Source organism: Sarcophilus harrisii, chromosome 3, assembly GCF_902635505.1.
Source record: "Sarcophilus harrisii chromosome 3, mSarHar1.11, whole genome shotgun sequence".
NCBI lineage: Eukaryota > Metazoa > Chordata > Mammalia > Dasyuromorphia > Dasyuridae > Sarcophilus > Sarcophilus harrisii.
Genome location: NC_045428.1, coordinates 197,224,171 through 197,244,804, shown reverse-complemented (window position 1 = coordinate 197,244,804; position 20,634 = coordinate 197,224,171). Strand labels below are relative to the sequence as shown.

Below are 20,634 nucleotides of genomic sequence, written 5' to 3'. Positions count from 1 at the left end.
TTGTTCTTAGTCCCAATTTATCAGAATTTATGGTCCTACCCTCTACCCTGTCAGAATCAGATTGATGGTTCGTTCCAGCTCTCAGTGAGCACATGTATATATATTTCATATATATATATATTTCATGGGAACCTCACATTCCCTGCTGGATGTTTTGAGACATACCCTGGGGGTAATATGCCCCAGCACAAACTTTCCCTCTCAAATAAAATATTAAAATTCTCTAATCTCTATCTTGCCTTTGATCCAAAATTTAATAAACAGTTTAGAACTAACTAGTCACAAGGGAAAAAAACAGTGGATAAAGACCATAACAAAGTATCTGGACTAACAAACTGATAGAACTTGCTATCAATACAAATATCTGAGACAGGCATTGCAAATAGACAATCAGTTAGAACTAGAACTGAACAACTGGAGAATGGAATGAATTACCACAGTTTTTTTAATGACCTCAAGCTTCTCTCTGAATCAGAGACAGCATTTTCATACCAATTTCCTCTGATATCATATGGCTAAGTGTGATAAAATACTATCTTCAGTCTTCAAAGAATCAAAATTGGTTCTTTCCTTTTGAAAAATAGAGAGGTTTATGATTGATCAGAAGGTTAAATACATGTTACAGATCAAGATTTGGAAAGCATTTTGTCAGATTAACTAAGTTACCGGAGGAAAAAACAAAAGATGTGTCTATTAAGACAATGAAAAGGTCACATGCTTCATTAATATGCATGTGGAACTTTTTTTTTCCTTTTGTGAGGCAATAGGAGTGAAGTGATTCTCCCCTCCCTTCCTCCACCCTTTTCCATCTCACAGTTAGTAAGTGTTGTGTCTGAGCCCATGTTTGAACTCAGGTCCTCCTGACTCCTGGGTCTATACTCTAACCACTTGTGCCATAGTGGAACTCTTATGAAATATCTATGAGAAAACATTAAGAAGGACAGGTAGACATAGATGGGATTGAGCAGTGATGGAAGGAATACACACATTGATGAAATCACATAGCCACTGATATCAATTTATCAGTATTAGTGTATTAGTCTTATTAAAATAGTATATTAGTCTTACTAAACTAAAGTTCTTCCACTAATAGGATGGGGAGATAAAGGTGGTAGAATAACACTTCATCTCTTTCAACAAATGCTAAACAACTACTCACTAATTGTAAAGAAATCACTATGCAAATCACTAAGAGCACACAAAAAAACACAAATATGTAGTTTTTCTGAACATATGTAAGATGTGGTCCCCTTGTTTACAAACTAGTTTGGCTGGAAGAATATGTTTATATAGGTCAGTAGGGGAATATAAGCCTAAAAAAGGATATAGAGGCTAGGTAATTGAAACTGATTCCTTTTAAGTGTCAGTTTTAAAAATTTTAATATTTGTTGGAAAATATTTTTGACATGTATTTATTATATAGAATCCAACATCATATAAACAAAAAGTTTGAAAGTTAGACATTTTCCCCAGTCCTTATTCTCCAAAACAGGAATTCTATGCAAGAATTAGAACAATTAAAGCTGTCTGTCATGATGCGTGAAATCTAAAATTATTAACAAAGGTCCAAACTTCCAAGCATAACAATTTATTAAGCAATGCATGCCGATCACATAAAAAAATCGAAACCAGGCCTCCTAGGTTTGGCATTGGACTCCAAATACAGGGTAAGAGAAATGTTTATGCATTGAAAGAAAACAATTAGCAGGATACAAAATTAGATGATGATAAAGGACTTTCCAAGTTGGAAAAGGGATAGGAATTGGGAAGAAAGAGGTGGACTTTCCTGGAAATGGAATAGGATATCATTCAATTCACAATAAGCAAGCAAGCAGAATTTACAAGAAAATGAAGCAAGTCTCAAAAAGGAGTCAGTTTTACAAGATGCATTCATTTTGGTTCATACAATTCCCATAATTTTCTCACTCCAAAAGTCAAATATCAAGAAGTCTAATAAGGCAATAACTCTATGAATTAACAGCAGAGAATACTGATCCTTCATTTTTACTCAGCCTCTCCCTCTTCCCACTATAGCTCCTTTGCTTTGGTAGAATACAGAACTTGGCCTACTATCGTGGGTTCTTGGATCTACTCAGTAACTTACTCTACTGCTGCTGCTGCTGCACCAGCACATCTTGTCCCTGTTCTTTCAGTACCATTCTGGGGATACATGAAGCAGGTCTCAATTCTGCCCATTCCTTGCAAAGTAAGACAACATAAGAATTTAGAAGTATGTAATGTCTGGGTGATAGCTGTCTACCAGACAACTAAAAATGAGAAAATAGTTTCAAATAAAAACTATACTCAAGTATTGTTTTCATGGTCCCTGAAATACAGAAGGGACAAAACAGAACTCAATGATTCTTTGAGACAATAATAAATATTAGAATGAAATCAAAGGATTAAAAAAATAGGAGAGAATGTGAAACATGTTATCAAAAACAAATGACTTGGAAAACAGGCCAAAGAAAGCTCATCTTTAAATGGAAGAAGATAGCAGAACGGATTAGAAAGCAAAATCCAATAATCTGTTGTTTACAAGAAGTACGTTTATAGATTTAGAGGTTAAAAAAAAAAAAAAAGCAAAGGCAGCAATTATGATAAACAAAGCAATATCTTTAAAGGTGTGAGAGGCAATACACAACAACAAAACCTAAGATATACATACCAAATTGCACAACATCTAAACACTTAAAGAAATATTTAATTGGTTTACCAGAAGAAATGGAAAGTATAACTATAATACTTGAGACCTCAAAGTATTTCTTTCACATGAAGCCAAATCTAGTAAAAAAGATAAACAAGAAAGAAGGATCCAAATAGAACTTTAAACAAGTTAGTTGTATTAGATATCTGATGATGACTGAATGGGAATAGAAATGAATATACATAATTCTCTTCTAAATGTGGTACCCTTACAAAAATTAATCTTGTGCTAAGGCATAAAATATATCATATTTTCATATGATATCATATATCAGCTCTTTTAGTGGTAGCAAAGAATTAAAACTGAGGGAATGTCCATCAATTGAGGAATGACTGAATAAATTGTTGAATATGATTGTGATGGAATACAATTGTGTTTTAAGAAATGATGAGCAGAATGCTCTCAAAAAAACATGGAAAGACTTACATAAATTGACCCAAAGTGAAATGAGCAGAACCAGGATATCATTGTGTACAAAAACAGCAATACTGTTTAGTGATCTACAGTGGATAACTTAGCTATTTTCAGCAATACAATACCGATCCAATTCTCTAAGACTAATGATAAAAGGTGTTATCTCCAAATTAAGAACTGATACAGTCCAAATGAGATACTTTTTCTTTACTTTTATTATTTTTTTTGGTCTGTTTTCTTTTACAGAATGACTTACATGGAAATATTATTTATATGACTACATCTGTATTACTATGTCAAACTGCTTGTCTTTCCCAATGGGGATAGGGGGGAGAGGAAAGAAGGGAAAGAATATAGAACTCAAAATTTGAAAAAAAAAAAAGTTAAAATTGTTTTTACATGCAATTAGGAAAAGTAAACTATTAAATAAGAAAAAAAAAAAAAAAAAAGCAAGGAGAAATAAAAGCTCTGTAATCTCACCAGTAAGCAAAGAGCTACTTGAGGACAGAACAAAATAAAACTTTCTAAGAGCTAAATTGAATTCAGTTTCCTCAAAAAGGAGTCTGTTTTACAAGATGGATTCATTTTGTTTGGTTCATTCAATTTCTACAATTCTCTCATTCCATAAGTTAAAACATCAAGAAGTCTAACAAGGCAATAACCTTATAAATTAACAGCAGAGAATGCTGATCCTTCATATTTTTCTATAAAAAGGGATGGAAACATATTTGTGGAAACATGTTCAAAACTCAAGGTATTCAAGAGAAAAACAAGGTTCAAAAGTCAACTGAATCCAAGGCATAAACTTAAAATAATCGAACAAGCAACAGATATTGATTAAAGGTCTATAGTTATAATGTTTCTTATAAAAGCAAAGAATAAAATTCCATCATCCTTGTAGGTTTTTTTTTCTCTGAAAAAAGCAAATTTGTAACCACTATTTAAGATTATAGGCTTTAAAAATATTAGTCTGGATTAAGGCTTTACTTGCCAGCGTGTGAATATCTTTAACATTAAACAAATATATTCTATGCTATCTAATACACTGTCCATTGGATGGCAAATATTTAAAGCCAAAAGGAATATTAGAGGTCATCCTGAATTCTACATAGAACTGAGACCAAGAAAGGTCTTACTGAGGTAAGTAAGTAACTTATCTAAGGTCACACAAGAAGAAAATGGCAAAACTCGGACATGAATCCAGACATTAGGTGAGAAAAAATTTGGAAACTGAGATTACTCCCAGAACTTCTAGGAAACAAATCTATCTATATAAAGGAACTCCTCAGCCACACTAAAATTCTCACTCTTTCAGAATGAGTTCAAGACAAAATATGGCTTTATTCTTGAATTTTTTCAGTCAGAATGGAATTATTTCATTTTAGATATGTTCATTGAAAGACACATAAGTGGTGCAAATTCTCACCACACCTACACATACTAATTAATAACATAAGGGCCTATGACCATCAACTCCAACCCCACGTTTTATAAATGAAGAAACTGAAAGTGAGAGATGTTAAGCAGGGTAAATGAGAGAGATTCATCAGGATTTAAGGTCAGGACTTCTGAGAGTGTGCCATCTAGAAAACTGATTTTAATGGGAATGGAGAAAAATTCCCAGTAGAATTAGATGATTCTTGATTATAAGAGCCACTTACATTTGCATTCTATATTTATTAAGAATATTAATTTGCTTGACTCCAAAATTAATAGTTTCTCTCCATGAAGGGCAAATAACAACCAATGGACATACATTTGCATTCTATATTTATTAAGAATATTAATTTGCTTGACTCCAAAATTAATAGTTTCTCTCCATGAAGGGCAAATAACAACCAATGGACATTTATTAAATGCTACGCTACTGGTTATGAATGCACAAACAAAAATAAGAGTCTTTCCCTGTCCTCAAAAGAAGCTTATGTTCTTTTGAGGAAAACAAACATATACACATAAGTGAATATAAAATAGGTGTTATAACATAAAAACAAAGTAATTTAGAAATGGGGTATACTAGTAGAAGAGGATATTGAGAAAGAGCACTTCTAGGAACTGAACTTTAAAAATCCTTGAAGGAAAGTAAGGATTTCAAGAAACAACTAAAAAGAGGGTGAATGAATTCAAGGCAGGGTTAACAGGTGCAAAGAAAAAGTACTGAAATTAGAGGTGGAATGTTGTATACAAGGAACAGCAAGTTTGTTATTTTTTTTTAATCTCCTTAAAAATAGAACTTACTTTTGTTTCCAAACTGGCAAAACATGTTTCAGTATCTTCATGTAAAATAATAACCCAACCACTTTCAAGGAAATAAGCATTCTAGGACAGTATTTTCTAGTTTATCAGAAAATGTATCTTACAAAATACTATCACTAATAGTCGATGGAAAAATAGGACATAGAGTTGGGATTTTTTGTTTATTTTAATCTCCAACTAAACAGGAGGGGAGAGGAGAGAAAAGAAGAGAAGATGCCCCTTTCATCTATTATGCTTTGCAACCAAAGAAAAAAATTCATCTATCTTTCCTCTACTTTTCCCAGTAAGATCTCAACCCCTGTTGACTCTGAGGACTAGCAGCCCTTAATACATCCTGATAATCCTCTCCTCCAGGAAGCTATTTCACTGGTCGACAAAAGTGATATTGTAGGCCTTCCTTACTTCTGCTGAGCAATGAAATCTCCACCACCACCCAACTCCCGACCTCTTGGCCTAGGCTTTCTGACTGTTGTAACCTTTATATTCTGCTATGCATATTATTGAAATCTAATCTCTCACTTTTGAAAGATTATGTTTTTAAAGACTAAAATTAATTTGTATGTCATTAGGGAAATTTTGACAGCAATTTTTTTCTATCCCTTTATAGCAAAATCTAACTAATATTTCTAAATTTCAAAATAAATTTTTGAGCAGTACTCACAATGAATTTTCTTCTGGGGGATAATTATTTTTAGATATTTGACAGGTTACAAACATGCTACAGGGTTACAAACATATTTCAATAAGAGAAAGCTTACTATACAAACATGTTTGCTTACTTTTGATGAGGTATGTAGAAGAGGACTCAAAATAATTTGTTTAATTCACACTACATTTTTCTTAGAGTACAATTTATGTTCCTAGTGCTTGGTCAGCTAAAATAAAAAGGTTGTATGACAACTTCTGTACCAGCAGATTATTTCAACAACACAATTAATTCAGTTGGAAAAACATTTATGTTCAAGTTTCAGGTATTTAAAAAGTAAAACAGCTATAGCCTATTAATTTGAAAGTCTACCCAAAATAGTTGTTTCAGTGTCCATGAAATAAGTTTTTAAATTTTTAACGTTTTATTGATGCTTTTTAAAAGTATTTTACAAACACATATACATATACGTATATAAACATACATATATACATACACACATACATTCAAGCAAGAAAAAGTATACAGAGGGAAATCTAGACAATATAAAAAAAAGCAAATGAAATCTATTTTTAAAAGAAAGTCATTGATAGTCTTAAAGAGATATTTTTAGATAAGCAATGATGTCAGAAATGCGATTGCAATGAGTTAAAAATGATTAGAAGAAAAATAGTAGCAACAAGTATAGATAACTTTTTCTAGGGGTTTATGAAAGAGTAAAAAAGAGAGAAGAATAAGAATTGAAGGGAAGGGAAGAACACAGAAAAACATTTTTCAAAGAACCTGAAACTGGGCATATTGGATAAAAGCTCATTATAAAGAACCTCACATGTTATATAAATTATTTTGTTGTTATAGAATTTATAAAAATACATTACTAAAAACCATATTTCTATTCCATGAGTACAAATCACAGCTAAAACCAAAATATCTTGTTACTTAACAATATTGTATTAAAGTAGTTTGTCATTTCAACATCTTTGTCAAGAAAACCCCAAATGTGGAGATGAAGAGTTGTACTGAAACAACTCAACAACACATATATAATATGTATATATACACACATGCACACAAAAACACATATTTCAATTTTTTACATATTATTTAGAATGGAATACAAATTTGTACATATATGTGTAAATTTGAGAAAAAATTTTCAGGTAAAGGGTAAGAATTTCCTTGTATTCCAATTTTCAACAAGTTAGAGAAATAGACCACATATGGTCAAAAGAAACTATTGTCATGAGACCACTGTTACCTCTGTTGGATTATCTCCTCAATTCTGCCTGATGGAAAAAGTCAGAAACCATAAGTTAATTCTCTGTGGGGAAAAAAAGAAAGTACTTTTCAACTCTGATGAAATCTCCTTTGGGCTGAGCAACAGAAATCTTTCGTTTCCTTCACACTCATCTGATTAGGTCTATTTGCAAACTTGCTATACATGTGCTCTACAGTCTAGCTAAACTGGTCTACTTATCACACCCTCAAGTGAAACCTAAGCTTTCCTATTTTAACTCTTAGCTAAAAAGTATAACTTTGAGTGGAGACTGATAATAGTAAATTTACTGAAGTATCTACATCTATTCTACACACTTCTACAAATTAATCTTTCTAATCAAATGACCATGCCACTTCTCAAAAACCTGGCATGGCTCCTTTTAAAAATCATGCAATCCAACAGTTTCATTTTGTAGTAGAGAGAAGTAAGGTTCATATATATTAATTGACATGCTCAAGATCACTTAGCTAATTAAGTATTAGAAAGTTAAGTACACATATTCTTAGGAGCCTGTAATATATAAACATGTACATATGAACTGTTTTGAATTCAAAGAAATAAACTTCACATATATGTTATATATATATATATATATGCACACCTATACACACATATATACATTAATCATTTAATGTATTAAGATTAGAAATATAAGCTCTAAAATATTAATGCTTAATAATTCATGTCCATTATAAGTATCCATTAAAAATAAGTTAACTTCATTTGGAAATCAGATTAATAGTAGTGAATATATATAAAAATATTTCTAGTTATGAATTTTTGTTAAGTACAAGTATTCCCTACCTATTTAGCAGTTTTTTATATAGCTGTTGTCTACACATAATTTGAATAATAATAGTATTATAAAGAAAACAAGAATTAGATATAGTGCCTACGCAGCAGATCTAAAGTGAACAATAATAAACTTGACAAGCTTGACTTGAAAAACTATAATAAAGCACAAATAGCTAAACTGGCCAAACAAACATACCTCCCTGAAAGGTATGGCATATATAATCCCCAAAAGAAATCACTTTCCACATTCTAGGTACTGCTTCTGGAACTCCGTGTTTCTATTTAATTTCTTTAGTTAATTCAAGCATTTCTACATCTACATCCTTAGATGTTTTGTATCTTTGTTTGGGACCAATATCGTCTTTACTGTTTGTCTAGTGCATTGCCAACTGTGGATCACATGCTTGTTTTGAAAGAGTATCCTGCTTGCAAATTTGAAAATGGATACTGGCAGATAAAATATGATGTAATATTGGAACCTCTGCAAGAATTAAAAGAAAAGTGGCTGTAGGATCATTATTGGAATGTTGAACTTTTTAATTGCCAGATTTTTTTTTGCAAGTTAAAGCCAACTGAAGAATGTTAAATTGGTAACTTATTTTGCAGTCTTCTACAAATAAGCAACTGAAGTAAATAACTAGTCAAAAGAAATTAAAGATATTTTTCAATTTTAAAATATTTTGTTCAAGTTTCAGTCTTCCAGTCTACATGTATTATGATAATTTTGCATATTTCCTAGCACAGTATTATACACTATGGGATGACCCATGACAGCTTTTGCTGATACTGATGACATGATAACTAGTCTATTTTAAATATAAATCAGTAACACTTAAATGGTTGTAATTATTCTGGTGGGGAAAAAAAACAAACAAAAAATAAAAAACTCAAGAGAGATGAACTTTAATCAAATTTTGATGCCAAAACTCTTTTTTGAATCACATATTACTAAGATCTATCACAATGGGAAATCTTCACAGAAATAGTTCTTTGAGTCTGTAAAAACAGGGTTTCCTAAAGCTGTTCTGCCTAATTTCTAATGGGCCTCCCCATTCACATAGAGTAAGAGTGGTTGAGAAGGCTTCACACATTGAATCCATTTGATCATCAATACCATTTTGTTAAATTATTAGTGTGTTTTAAATGCCATCGAATTTCAAGGCCAAATTATAAACAAAAATCTAAATTCTAAAGAAACTGAAACTCATAAAGAAGATCTAAATATTTATTTTAAATGATATTAGATGAATATATTTTACCTGAAATTCCTCCATAGATCTCTTCTGATATCCTGGCAGCTTCTTTTCTGTTCCCTTTGACGATATAGAAATGAGTTAAGAGAGCCAAAAAAATTTTAATTAAGAGCTTAAAGAAAAAAAAGAGAGCAAAAATAGTAACATAAATGTTTTTAAAACCATGGAACACCGAATTCTCCTCCATTTTGGCTCACACCTGGTACAACTTCCTAGGTCTGTAACATTTCACTGGATTATTATTGGTATTGTATGACATCTATTTTAAACCTTTTAGCTGTCTGGTGCTCTAATTACCAAGAACTCATTTCATCAGTCTGACATTGATGCAGCTACTAAATGACAATGCAAGTGATTAAAAAGCTTTCTGTATTCAATGTTATAGGCATCAAAGAAACTTTTAACAAGTTAGCAATCCAATCCAAGAGCACCTTGAAAAACAAACCAATAAGAAATCCCTACATAAAATCCATTTTAATTAATTTTCTAATAATAGGTGAGATACTGATAACTATTTGACTCTAAAGGAAAAAATTTTCATGAGATCTGACATAGTTTGCCCTTCTCCCTCCTCCCCCATCTTTTTTTTTTTTAATATTGATCACATGGTGAAAAAGTTTGACATTTTTCCAATGAAACTATAGACTTAACCTAAAACTGAGAAAATATTATTATCTTTTTTTTAATTTTGCTATCAAAGTCCTACATATTCACATCATATTCACATACCATTTCATAGTCTAGAACAGTATTTTTAAATGGATACATTTACACACATTGTGTGGTTTTCTAGTTTCCTAGGATAGGAGATAAAGAAGCATGTGTGGAATCAGGGAAGCCTAGGTTAAAGTTTTATCTTTGACTCAAGTTCTCTGTACAACCCAAGTAGGCCCATAAGACTCCATAATTATGGAAAAGAGTTGCAGATTGGTGTTGGGTAGGAGTTTCCTCATTGGGAATTTCCTCTGTGAAATTATAGTTCTAGTCAAAATCAAGAGTGGGTTAATATGAGAGGAAGAATAATAAGGTAGTCATGGAAGTCAGGTTCCATACCTGACACAAACTGGCTAAATCTCTCAGTGCCTTGAGTAACTCTCCAAAATAAAGCTGAGCTGTACTGAAACTTTCAAATTGGGAGTGCCCTAGAACAAAGAAATCATCAATTCAGAAGCACTCAATATCTAATAAAAGCTGTTTACACAGAAAAGTGATTCAGAATCTAGATATCTGTTTTACTCTGGTGATGAAATTAACATTTAATACTCAGGTATGTATCATTCTGCAAAAGTGGTTGTCCAGCTATTAGTCTGAAGGCTTTCAAAAATAAGTACCCAAAAAGGCAGGTTTGACTAGAACTTCAATGTAGACCCATATGTAGACACATGAAATCAAAGCAAATCCCTCAAGTTCATGTCAAAAAGTGTGAAGGTGTCTGAGTACACACATACCCTACCTTTTAATAGAAAGTATTATTACCTGGGCTTGTCTGGCAAGCCAAGTTCTAAAATGAACATGACCCATGAAGGCCTTTAGAGCATGTCTAGATCACCTAAGAAAGAGGCTCTGTGTCCCTCACCATAGGGGTATTGCCCTTTGATTAGCTGTCAATACCTTTAAAACAGGTGAGGTCTCTTTCTCTTATGCACTATTATATCCAGAGGATAAAGATCACACAGTTCATTCATAGCATATACAACATGAATTGAACTGATGAGAGAGGAAAGACTTACCTTCTGCTCCCTCTCTTTTACCTCAGTTTTGAGAAGTGAGGTCTGGGGATGTTTGTTTCTATTTTGTGCTGTTTGTCCTCCTCAGTTTCAGGTACCAGATGTGATCTTTGGGTAACAAGAAGTCTAAAATAAGATTATGAGTCAGGTGGTGTAGCCAGCCAGCTTAGTGTGGAAACCCTGAGAAGCCAGGGTGCCTTGGGCTTGGGCTCAAGCCCAAGCTAGCTTCATACTTGGAACTGGGAGTGTGCTCTATGGGAACTGAGGTAAACTATGAACTTAATCTAACCCTTCTCCTAGTCAGAGATTGGAATGGGGTGTGTGTGTGTGTGTGTGTGTGTGTGTGTGTGCGCGCACGCATGGCCACAAGTAATCAAAAGTTGATAACCATATCATATTGTTGATAGAGGTAGGTAGGTGACACAGCAGGTAGAGAGCCAGTCTGGAGTCAGGAAGATCTGAGTTGGAATCTGGCCTCAAACACTTACTAGTTGTGTAAGCTAGCAAGTCAAACACTTCACTTCTGTCTGCCTACATTTCCCCACCTATAAAATAGAGATAATAATACTTCCATTCCAAGGTTGCTGAGGGGATCAAAATGAGACATTTATAAACTGCTTTGCAAACCTTGAAGTGCTATAAAAATGCTAGTTATTATTATTAGTTCATCAATATCACTGATAATTTTTAAAATTATTTAAGTTTTGTTTTGTTTGTAAAACAAAGAAATATTTAAAGTACACAAACTTTTGAAACTGCTCTGCCATTCCTTGGGAATGTGGCTCACCTTTATAAAGTGCTTACAATAAACACTCTTCCCAGAAGCACAGCTGATGGACTGGTTACTGTTTGTAGGATATGGCTACTTGGCCACTGTGTTAGCTGACTACTGAGCCAGGTCATTCTCCAGGGATGGCTCTCACCAGACTTGGCTGATACAACAGACTTTGCCATAGATTCTAGGTGCCTGATGGTTCTGCTGACCTTTTGAAGCTCATAAGGCCATTACCTGGAGTTTTCTATCTCTAATACTTATTCATCTAAGGTCAGAAAAGAATACAGAGAAAATAAACAACAGTACTTGGGTGTTCGTGACCATATGGTAACTCAGGTGGGAGAAAAGGCAGCCAAATGCAATATTCTTGCCCTGATCCAGAGGCTGAAAGAAAATTTTCCTTATTCAAAAGCTTTCAGGGAATAATAGACCATGTGCCTTTTGTATAGACCCTCAGTTTAGACCTAGCAGTCTATTAAAAAAGGCTTGATGCCACCACTTAGTAAGCTGAGAGAAAACAAATCCCTAAATATCATCATATGATTTGAATCAAGCAGTCATCCCAAGCTTCCACATAGATAAGAAGCAGGCACAGGATCCTGCTAATGCTTCAAAGGCAGGACTCTTACCTATTCCCTATCCCCATTAACATTCATATAGTTGTCACCTCTATGGGAATTTTGCTCAATCAGAAAAGTTTGGAGCCTCCATATTAATGCAGTGAAAAAAAATCTTTATGTAACATGATAGAAATGCCAAATAGGAACAAAAGATCCTACATCTAAGTCAAATGCATTAATATGTATCCTTTGGAGCACAGACTTTTTAGAACAATATTAAATATATTATTTACACTCAATATTTTATTTACATCATTGTAAAGTAAGCAATATGGTACAGTAGAAAATATGCTGGACTTTTGAGTTGAGGGCCATATTCAATTTCCAGTTTTACTTTTCTACTTATATAACTATTGATTTGTAAAATAAGGAGCTGAACTAAATATTAGCAACATTTATATAGCAACATTTATATAAAGTCCTTTATATAGGACTTTAAAGTTTACAAAGCACTTTACAAATATTGCCTCATTTAACCTTATCTTCATTTTGTAGATGTGGATATTGAGGCAGAGATTAAATGACTTTAGCAGTGACAAAAAACAGGTATCCAAGAAAGGATGTGGACTTAAGTGTTGCTGATTCCAGGTTTGGTGCTCCACCTACAGGACCACCTTGCTGCCTAGATACCTCAAAAGCTAGTTCTGGCTCTAAACCTAAGAGCCTATGAAAATTTACCAACATCACCACAATTGCATGCAAAGAACTCTCTAGAGGTCAATTTTAACAGTAATGTCCATGTAGTCATTTGGAAAAGGAAAACTACTGCTTTCTGGTTATGATATACTATTAGCATATGAAACTTCTCCAAATTAATATGAGAAAGAAAAAAAAACAAAAACATGAGGAACTCAACTCCTGATTGGGGGAAAAAGTATAGCAGGAATTGAATCTTATTCTTTCACTTCTAGATTGTCAGAAGAAAGGACCCTGAGGAATTTGAAGATACAAATTGAAAATACAACAATCAACCCTTTGTTAATTGTATGCCATTTGATCAATGTCACTTTGTAGAGCAGGGTAAGTGAAGGAAAAGAAAAATAAAGACTACTGAGGCATTGATGAAGAGTGGGAGTTGTCTAGAGAGAAGAACCTGGGTGGTAATTACTATCTGGGCCTGTAATATTATAGAGTAAGGTACAACTAGTATTGTAGAAAGTAGGAAAAAACAGCAATCTGGCAGGATTCCATGACAGATCCTCCCTTTTGTTCTAAGTGAATGCCATTTGTTTTCTTACTCCTTAGGTTTATTGAAAATAATTTTTTTTAATACAAGGTACTGGATTATTCTCTGGAAGCCCAGGAACTCTTCCAAGAAATCTGTAACCTCTGATTTTGACGTCTTTTAATTCCTTCTCAAACAGTAGGCACTAAAATCTTAACTGTCCTCTGGAAAGCTACACTTGGGTGTCTGGAGTGGAAATGGTGGTGGATTGCTTCCCTAAAAGTACCATGTCTGGAGTTAAGTGTGCTCTAACCTTTAAATCTCTTTAACACAAGGATAGTTCCCTTGGATGTAGATTTAGAGTTGGAAGTATCTATTAATTAGCATGTAGTAAGGCCCCATTTTGCAGATAAGGAAGTCACTAAAGAAGTTTCTCCAAATCATAGGATTGAGTCAAGGGAACTAAAAGGCTATCTAGTCCATATCTTTCATTTTCTATTGGGAAGTTTTATTAGATATATTCTAAATATAGGATCAAAATAGATTTCAACTTGGAAAAGTTGGTATCTATGAATATTTAACATAATGAATTAATAAAGCATCTTTGTTTCAATTCAAAAAATACTAAATATTTTTAAATTGATTTTATTAGTACATGTTCAATTATCTGCTAACAATAGCAATTTGCCATATTCCTAGTTCACAAACAACTTTCCTCATAATACTATGAGGTTTTCGATATTATTTAGTTTTATTGATGAAATCTGGAAAAAAACAATGCATACCAATGATTATCAATTAGAACTAAAATAAATTTGTGAAACTTAACGGTAAAGGGCAGAAACTCTGGAGAAATATACTTAAGGCTCAGAATGATTTATTTAATCCTACAACAAGGTGTTAACTCAGTGGAATTGATAAGACAATGGTTATCTAGTTTAGCATGGTGATTAATAGTTCTCGTTTAATGTGATTGATTTAATCTTAAAACAAGGTGTTAACTCTGTAGAATTAATATAATGATTCTCTAGTTTACATGTACTTAGTACATAGTATATAGTTCTACAAGTTGACACCCATGATGATATACTTGTAATAGGGTATTTAAATTGAGCACAAAGTTCAGCCACAGAAGTTCCATCTTTGATCAATCTCCTGGTGACTCTCCTGTCTCCTGCACTTTGAGAGAGAAGACTTGGCCAGCCTCCTGGTGGCTCTCCTACCTTCTACATTCCTCCACTGAAACCAAGATCCATTCCAGAGGACCTCCAGAAAGCTAGCCTGGCCTCAGGCAAAGGAGACATACTGTGAAGGGTGGATATAATAACAGACTGTGAAGGAGATAATAAAGACTTTGGACTTTATTCCTTACTCTTCTCATGGTGATTATTCTGCTGAGACCAAGACCCATGCAAAGGCCTGAAAGCTAGCTGGAACATTACATTTTGGCACCCAATATGGGGCTAAGGATTTACACTCAGCAGTCCAGACTGACATGGTCCTGAGTTCAATGGAAAAGTCTCCATGACCTGGAAATTAGGGTGAGTACAAAAATAGACAAGCAGGAAACTTTGGTAAGAGTTAAAACTAGTGTTTCAGCTGAAATGGGACAAATGCTTAGAAAAGTCTTCCCCACTCCAAGGGAAATGTGAAGAGTGCATAGTTAAGCTAATAAAAAACCAAGTTTTAATTGTAACTTGGAAGCAGCTCATTGGACTTTTAGAAACATTAGAGTACACATCCCCTTGGCTCTCAAAGGAAGAAGGATAAGAACCAAACAAGTGGAAATTAGTGGGAGAGTAACTAATTGAATATTACAATGATAATGGGACTGATTCAGTTTTTAAAGAAGCTATATATATATCACATATATATATATATATATATATATATATATATATATATAAAGCAATACAATTGACTTTAGGGAATTACATAAGTTTTAGAATAAGGAAAAAGAAGAAAGATCAGGAGGGGGAGGGTACTGATAAAACAGCTGAAAAGCATGAAGAATTAGACAAGAAAGGAGTTAAGTACAGTGCTGATGAAATTAAGTATAGTAATGCTTCACAGCAGAGCCATTAGAGTATTCCCCACCCCTTGACCTTCCTCCTCAATTAACTCTTTATGGGTGGAAGGAGGAGGAGGGAAAGGGCAGTGACACAATCAGCACAACCCATGAAGCAACTTTGTCCACTCCCTATGACAAGATTACAAAAGGCACTAGTTAAAGCTAAAAAAGGACAGGATATATCTGATTTAAAAACAGAAGCATACCCTGTTATTAAAGAGTTTGCCTCTTCAGGTCAAGAAAGGAGAAGATACACTCCTTTTGATCTGGAAATTATCAAAGATCTGAAAAAGGGTTGCAATATAAGATGGTATTAGAGAATTTGGCTTTTGAAGTTTTAACCCCTGGTGATTGGAAATCTATAGCAAGGACATGTTTAGAACCCGGACAAAACTTGTTATGACTTTCTGAGTATAGTGAACTCTGTAGAATACAAGACCAACAAAATAGCAAACTGGAGCTAATATACCAATCACCATTGATCAACTAGCAGGTATAGGTCTTTATGCAGCCACTTTAGTGCAGATTAATTACCCTTTGATAGCATATGAGCAAATTGCTGCTGCTGCTCTCAAAGCATGGGGCACCCTCCCAGGAAAACAAGATACAGGGGAAGCCTTCACGAAAATAGAGCAAGATCCAAATGAAACCCTTTGCTGATTTCGTGGGCCGTGTGCAGACAGGTCATACAATGACATGAAAATGCAGCAACAGGAATAATGATAAAACAACTTGCTAGAGAAAATGCTAATGAGGTTTGTAGAATTATACTAGGACTACAAAAGGATGCTCCTTTAGAGGAGATCATAAGACACTGTGCCAGAGTGGGCATTTGTGCCCAGGTTAGGATGCAGAACATGGGAAGACCCGGGGTCCCTTTTGGCAAGGGACTTCCAGAGAGACTTTCAAAAGGTGTAGTAAAGTAGGGCATCTGAAAGCTCAATGTTGGCATAGAGATAGAGAGGACAGGGTGGGAGAAAAGACCCAAAGCCCAATATACAAAATGCAACAAGGGTTTCCACTGGGCCTCTGAATGTAGACTCAGGGAAATGGGAAGTGAGACCCAGGTTCAGGGTCCCAGTGGATATCAGAATGTGGATTGACTCAGGGAAAAGAGAGGTGCATCCAGCTGCAGGGCCCCAGGCAAAAAACAGGTGGGGAATGATGGCAGCCAAAATTATACCCAGAGTCTTTAGAAGTTCAGTATTCAGACATGATCAATAAGCCAAAAAGCAATCTGATGGAAGAAAGGGATTACAAGATCCATCAGCCAAGAAGAAATCCGATGGGGAAAAGGTATTGCAATTAGGGAAAAATAAGAGTTGTATGCAGATAGGACTACTGAGATATCTCATAGAGAAGTGAAATCTGTCCCTGTCCAGCCTATGGATCCCTTGCCTCCAGGCACAGTAGGCTTGGCCATTTCACCTCCTGAGAGTATTTAAAAAACAGTGTTCATCCATACACTGATGTGGGAAACTAGGGAATGTGTAGCTAATATCCCAGTCACTAATATAGGTAGACAATGTGTGACTTATCACCCAAGAGAAGTAGTAGCATTAGGTTTACTGATACAGACTCCTAATAGGCAATCTGGTGATAGTTGCCCAGATTCTGACTCCCAACAACAGAATCCAGGAATATTCTAGACTGCAGTTGTTACAGCTCACTGACTTATGCTCACTATCTATATAAATGGCACATCATTGGAAGGTTTGGTAGACACAGGTGCAGATTGTACAGTCATTAGAGGTGCCAATTGGCCCAGTCATTGGCCAAAGATTAAGGCAGACACCTATATGTCTGGCATAGGAAGATCAATAGCAGTTGAAATTATTGCTGCCCCTATGAGATGGACTTTAAAAGGTGAAACAGGAGTTTTTACTCCTTTTATAGTTGAAAAAATCCTCATCAATCTATGAGGAAGAGATATTTTACAGCAGTTAAGATTACAATTGACTACTTTGGCTTTTTAGGCAGGGCTTCTGTTGAAGGCCTGCCTGTCCTCCCACCTGTTCCTATTCAATGGAAAACCACACCAGTGTGGGTAGAACTGTGGTCCTTAACAAGTGATAAAATTCAGGCCTTATTAGATATAGTACAAGAGCAACTTGACCAAGAACATTTACAACCTTCTCTGAGCTTGGAATTCCCCTGTATTTGTTGTAAAAAAAAAAAAAAAGAAAGAAAGAAAGAAAGAAATCTGGAAAATGGAAGATGTTGACTGATTTAAGAAAAGTAAATGAACAGATGGAAACTATGGGATCTCTTCAGCCTGGACTTCCATCTCCTACTTTAATTGTTTAGACAATGACCTCTTTGGGTTATAGACATTAAGGATTGTTTCTATTCTATCCCTATAGATAAGGAGGATATGAAAAGATCTGCCTTTTCAGTATTAATTTAGCTGAACCTTATAAAAGATATGAATGGACAGTTTTGCCACAGGGAATGAAAAATAGCCCTATTATGTGTCAAATGTATGTTGCTGCTGCTCTTACTCTAGTAAGAAAAGCATTTCCAAAAGTTATGATATTATATTATATGGATGATATCTTGGGGTGTGCACCTGAGGAGCAAATGTTAGCAGTCTACAAAAGACCACAGAAACACTAAGGAACTACAAATTGCATATAGCTCCAGAAAAAAAATCAAAGACACGCTCCTTTTCAATATTTAGGATATGAGGTATATCCTAAGGTGTTTACAATACAAAAGCTTTCTTTAAGAACAAAGAAGTTGATACCTTAAATGACTTTCAAAAATTAATAGGAGATATCCAATAAATGCATCCTGTATTAGGCTTAATTGTCAATCAATTACAACCATTATATGACATTTTAAGGGGAGACAGTGCTTTAAACTCACCATGCTAGCTTACAAAAGAAGCTCAAGAGACTTTGAGGGAAGTTGAATTGGCTTTATCCAATGTGGTTCAAAGAGTCACTCAAAAACCCTTGGAAATATCAGTTTTTGCTTCAAAAGAGGCACCCACAGCAATACTTCATCAAGGAGACAGTGTGATAAGAGTGGGTGAACCTCCCAGCACAACCAGAACAAAGCCTTACTCCTTACCCAGTGCTTGTGGCTAGAATCTTATTAAAAGCCATTAAGCAAATAGTACAGTTATCTGGGATAAGATCTGACAAGATATATACCTTTTATACTAATACACAAATTAATGTATTATCCATTAAAGATAACCAGATAATTGGTGATGGATTCTTAAAGAAAAGGCTTCTAAAATTCATCTTAAAGGACCAACTATTTTTACAGATGCATCCAAACATATTTGTACTGTATACTCTCGTGATTTAACTATAAAGAGACAATGTGATAGAGTGGATGAACCTCCCAGCACAATCAGAACAAAGCCTTACTTCTTACCCAGTGTTTGTGGCTAGAATTTTATTAAAGGCCATTAAGTGAGTAGTACAATTATCTGGGATAAGACCTGACAAGATATACATCTTCTATACCAATACACAAATTAATGTATGCTGTGGAACCATCCCAGAGTGGCAAATTTTATTGGCCACAGCTCCAAATTTTACACATGGGTCCCCATTAAAGATAACCTGGCTAATACATAATTGGCAATGGATTTTTGAAGAAAAGATTTCTAAGGTTCCTCTTAAAAGACCAACTATCTTTACAAATGTATCCAAACATAACATTTGTGCTGTATATTCTCATGACTTAACTATAGAGTAGTCTGAACTTTTAATTCCACTCAGCAGAATGAATTGTATGAAATCATTCTAGCTCCTACTTATTATCCAGATGTAAATATAATACCTGATTCGGCCTATTTGGTGGGTGTGGTACAAAAAATTGCCCCAGCCCAAATAAAATTTGTAGCTTCTAATATATAACAGCTCTTTAAGGAACTTCAAGAGCAAGTGAGAAAGCATCCAGGTAAGATTTACATCTTGCATGTCCACTCTCATAGTGGACTTCTAGGTCCTATTTTTCATGGCAATTCAAAGGCTTTTTAACCATGTTAGCCAATAGTCCTTTATTTCAGGCAGCACAAGAATCTCATTCTAAATATCATCAGGTTGTTCAAACTTTATGTTTACAATTTGGGATAACAAAATTAGAAGTTAGGAGCATAGTAAAAGGCTGTACAATGCTCCTTTATTTCAGGCAGCCCAAGAATCTCATTCTAAATATCATCGCATAGTAAAAGGCTGTACAGCTTGCCTTCCTTTCCACACTCCTATGCTCCCTCCAGGAAAAAGCTCTCATGGTTTGAGACCCAATGAAATTTGGCAAATGGATGTGACTCATTATAAATCTTTTGGTCGTCTGTCTTTTATCCATGTTGTGGTAGACTCCTTTTCAGGATTTATTTTTGCAATACCAGCAGCAAAAGAGAAAGCTCGAGTGGTCACTGAATTCCTTATACAAGCATTTGCAATTATGGGTGTGCTGCAAGTAATAACAACAGATAATGGATCTGCATATACTTCTATTTTGCACACTTTTGTGCACAGTATCAGATTTTACACACTACTGGCATATTTTTTAATCCTCAAGGACAGGCAATAATATAGAGAAACAGAGATATCAAGACACTCCTCCAAAAACAAAAGAATGGGGGAGCCACAGGTAACCATAAAGAACTTCTAAATTTAGCTCTCTATACCATTAATTTTTTAATTTTCGATAAAGATGCATTGGCTCCAGCTGACAGGTTTTATAACCTACCAGAAAGGCAGTGTCCAGTGTGAGCAGCTCCACTATCTTTAGATAATCACCAGGTGATGTGGAGAGATCCAGAAGGTAGTGAATGGAAGGGACCAGATAGGTTAACTGCTTGGGGGAGAGGTTTTGCTTATATCACTATAGATGGAGAAGGAATCAGAAGGGTGCCAATGAGCCGTATTCGCCTTGTCCGTTGGAGAGAGACAGAACAAGAGA

At 34.6% G+C, this 20,634-nt stretch overlaps 1 protein-coding gene across 3 annotated transcripts in view; it reads right to left on the bottom strand.

Annotated features, from left to right (window-relative positions):
• ASB11 (ankyrin repeat and SOCS box containing 11) overlaps positions 1 to 9,621 on the bottom strand; it is a 51,492-nt gene extending 41,871 nt beyond the window's left edge. For all 3 annotated transcript variants that reach the window (XM_003765558.3, XM_031958970.1, XM_031958969.1), the window contains exon 1: positions 9,357 to 9,621. In XM_003765558.3, coding sequence (XP_003765606.1) covers positions 9,357 to 9,537 — 181 coding nt within the window. In that variant the 5' untranslated portion in view covers positions 9,538 to 9,621. The remainder of the gene's footprint in view (positions 1 to 9,356) is intronic.
• Between the last annotated feature and the right edge of the window lie 11,013 nt (positions 9,622 to 20,634).